General features: G+C 43.6%; 1 protein-coding gene across 1 annotated transcript in view; it reads left to right on the top strand.

Moving 5' to 3' along the window:
• The window catches only part of DTD1 (D-aminoacyl-tRNA deacylase 1), a 162,715-nt gene that overhangs the window by 5,389 nt on the left and 153,435 nt on the right, over positions 1-3,891 (top strand). The window contains exons 2-3 of the mRNA XM_017512665.2: positions 1,025-1,115; positions 3,297-3,532. Of these exons, the coding sequence (XP_017368154.1) occupies positions 1,025-1,115; positions 3,297-3,532 (327 nt within the window). The remainder of the gene's footprint in view (positions 1-1,024; positions 1,116-3,296; positions 3,533-3,891) is intronic.

Raw genomic sequence — 3,891 nt, 5'->3', positions numbered from 1 at the left:
TTTTGAGATGGAGATTCACTGTTGTCACTGAGGCTGGAGCATAGTGGTATGATCTTGGCTTACTACAACCTCCACCTCCTGGGTTCAAGCAATTCTCCTGCTTCAGCCTCCTGGGTAGCTGGGATTACAGGCGCCCGCCACTGTGCCTGGCTAATTTTTATATTTTTAGTAGAGATGGGATTCTGCCATGTTGGCCAGGCTGGTCTCAAACTCCTGACTACATGTGATTGCCTGCCTTAGCCTCCCAAAGTGCTGGGATTACAGGCATAAGCCACCATGCCTGGCCCATGATGATGCTTCTTGCTACCATTTGAGAGGCTGTCTAATGGTATTAGGGCATACATTTGGTTATAAATACATATGCAAACATTAGGAGTGTGGGCTTAGAGACTTTTATTTATTTATTTTTTTATGGTCAACGTGCATGATTGAAAAAGATTTGGAGATCATTGGGTTAGAATGTAACCACAGAACTGAAGTGGGAAATAATAGCAGTTTGATGAGTTGAAGCTTAACACATAAATTGTGATTTTTATGTATTATGTATTTGTCTTCATAGTAGGTAGGAAAATCATTTGTTTTTATGACATGAACATTTTCCACTTTGTGCTTCCTGTATACTGTGTTACCATATTTGCTGATTTTCCACAAAAAGCAGGAATCTCCTTTCTAATATAGCTGAGCTGGCTTCTCTGGGATAGGAAAACACAGTTCTGTTTTTACAGATGGGCAAACTTGACCATAGAAACTTTTGGGTGTCTTTCTCAGGGTAACATAGATGAAATATGGCCCTAAGATCCTGCTTAATGGTTGTTCACTTTATAGCTCCCATTCATTCCAAAGGTAAAATCAGAATGGATGGCAATTATTATCATCTCACTGCATTTATGTAACTCTTTTCATTTTTGACTATATACTGACTATATATAATGTATGATGTTTAAAACACTCCTTTGGTTACTTAAAAGTGCTTCATGCCCTTGTTTGGTTCTGAGTTCTTCTTTCCCTTTTCGTTCCTTTCTAGTTGGAGGAGAGCAGATCAGTGCCATTGGAAGGGGCATATGTGTATTGCTGGGTATTTCCCTGGAGGATACACAGAAGGAACTGGAGCACATGTAAGATGCATTTCTATCATTGCTATTTGAGTGGGCTATGTGATGGTGGTTATGCTGGGAAATTCCACAGTATTATGTGCCTGTGAAGCGAGCCCCTGTCACTTTTAACCATTGTCCCACTGGATGTAGTATGGCTGTCTCCGTGTTCCAGAGGAGGAGACCGAGGAAGAGTGATCTGGGAGACCTCACCGTTAAGTCAGCCTTGGAGCAGGAACAGCGCCTATCCTCTGTCCATTTGCTGCTATGGCCTCAGATCATGCCTCTTGTTCTTTTAATGCAAAAACGAAGCCTCTTTTCTTACGTTTGGTTTCTCTTTTTTCAATTGGGCAGTGTTATCTGGGCACTATGCATTTTTAGAATACCTACTAGCTCACTGTGCACATAAGGATCTAGAACTCAGAGAGGTTAAATTCCTTGCCGCAGATTATGCACACACACTTAGCAAAAAGCCTGAACCCCAGTTAGAGTCTGGACTCCCAGACTTTGAAGCCAATGATCTTTTTACTAAGGTGGTGGTGGCAGTTGAGGAGCAGGGGTTGCCATTGCTGCTGTCTGCCTGGCTCTCTGAGTTTACAGATGGGCAAACTCCACTGTAGAAAGTTTTAGGTGTCTTAGCCAAGGCAACACAGATGAAATGTGGCCCTAAAATCCTGCTTAACGATTGTTCACTTTACAGCTCCCATTCATTCCAGACATAAAATCAGAATGCGCCCTTTGTGTACCCCCTCCTCTCCAGCACCATGGAGCACATTTACTTTAGTTGCTGGATCCATTTATCCCATCCCTTGGTGCTCAGAGCCTGGGTATAACCCTGCCCAGCTGTCTCTTCTGTATTAGATTGAAAATCAGACTTGAAACTGAATTCCTGCTAAGGTGTTGATGATGAATAACTATCATTCAATACTACTTCAGTGATGGTGATATTTTAGGAGCTGTCCCCTGGATACTCAAAGAAGCAGTAGAATAGTGTAATGGCTAAAAACAGGCTATGGGTTTGAATGTCTTTATGGCTTTGACATACTACAGAGCTAGTACTTAGCCTGGTACTTAAGGGGTACGACTGAAAATAAGACAAATCTTGGCTGTAGAGAGGAGGTAATGAGTAGCACCTGCTCCTGAGGATACCCATATTAAGAGTCAGTGAATTAGTAGTATTTGCAGAGTCTTTGAAACTGTCATTGACTTCAACATCATCCAGAAGGTTGACTCCCAAATGGTGAGATTTCAACTTTCACGCTGGTGGTTCTCTGCTGTGCTTGTCAAATCTAACCCTATAGATGTCACCTGGTCTACTTTCTTGCCATGGTGACTATCCTTCATCCACATGTATAGGGAAAGCCCCTTTGGGGCTTAAGGAGCATGTGACATAGTTGTCAAAGTGTCTTTCTCCAGGTCTTTTTGCATATTTGCAAAAACCATGATTTTTCTCTCCGTGTATTTGCTGAATTGTTCTTTTTTTTTCTTTTTGAGACAGAGTCTCACTCTGTTACCCAGGCTGGAGTCCAGTGGCATGATCTCAGCTTACTGCAACCCCTGCCTCTCTGGTTTGAGTGATTCTTATGGCTAAGCTTCCTGAGTAGCTAGGATTATAGGCACCTGCCACCACACCTGGCTAACTTTTGTATTTTTAGTAGAGAGGGGGTTTCTCTATGGTGGCTGGACTGGTCTCAAACTCCTGACCTCAGGTAATCCAACTGGCTCGGCCTCTGAAAGTGTTGGGATTATAGGCATGAGCCACCCCGCTCAGCCAAATTGTTTATTTTGAGCAGCTCCAAGAAGCGGTGTAAAAATAGATGTCATTTATCCTAATGTGATGAGTTAGTCTATGAAAAATTAGAATCCCATGTTTTGACATATCCCTGACCTAAAGGAGCAGAGAATAGGTGGTTGTCGCCTTAGCCCTAGCTCCCACCAGTAGCTGCTGTGAACTGGAGAGACTGGCAAAAAAGAAGGCAATCTCAAAACAACCCTGTGAGGTAGGACTGTTGTTATTCCATATTGCAGCTGAGGACATGAAGCACAGGGTGGATAAGTGACTTGTCTGAGGTCATGCTTCCTGTCAGCATTGGAGTCATTGTTATGTCCTTATTTGGCTGGAAGCTGGTGACATTTTGGGGGTATGGAGTGTGTTGGGGGGCTTGTGATCTCTCAGGTAGCTCTCATCGCTCTTTTTCCCTTTAGGGTCCGAAAGATTTTAAACCTGCGTATGTTTGAGGATGAGGGCGGGAAGCACTGGTCAAAGAGTGTGATGGACAAACAGTACGAGGTTCTCTGTGTCAGCCAGTTTACCCTGCAGTGTGTCCTGAAGGGGAACAAGCCTGACTTCCACCTGGCAATGCCCACGGAGCAGGCAGAGGGCTTCTACAACAGCTTCCTGGAGCAGCTGCGTAAGACATACAGGCCGGAGCTTATCAAAGGTAAGCAGGAGAACCACATCCAGGAAGGAGTGTCTGGGATACTCCTGGACAGAGGGAAAAGGGGGCCTGTAATTGTAGCATCTCCTTTCCTGGAAAGTCATTGTTTGTGCTTATTACTTAGAACCACAAAATAGCTGCTACTATTGCTGGTGCTGTATTTAACACATGTCCTCAAACTGCTCCTGCTGGCATTTGCCCTCCCCTCTTCTTCTGTTCACATTTTGAAACTGTTTGGGAACCCAGAGGTGTGGCTAATACAGTGGTGTTTCTTTGATTGTTTAGCTTAGCTCTGTCCAATAGAAGTATAGTGTAAGCCCCAAATGTGAACTAAATATGTCATTTTAAGTTCTAGTAGCCAT

Source organism: Cebus imitator, unplaced genomic scaffold, assembly GCF_001604975.1.
Source record: "Cebus imitator isolate Cc_AM_T3 unplaced genomic scaffold, Cebus_imitator-1.0 Scaffold475, whole genome shotgun sequence".
Taxonomy (NCBI): domain Eukaryota; kingdom Metazoa; phylum Chordata; class Mammalia; order Primates; family Cebidae; genus Cebus; species Cebus imitator.
The sequence above is the reverse complement of the archived record's forward strand: the minus strand, read 5'-3'. Positions and strand labels throughout refer to the sequence as shown.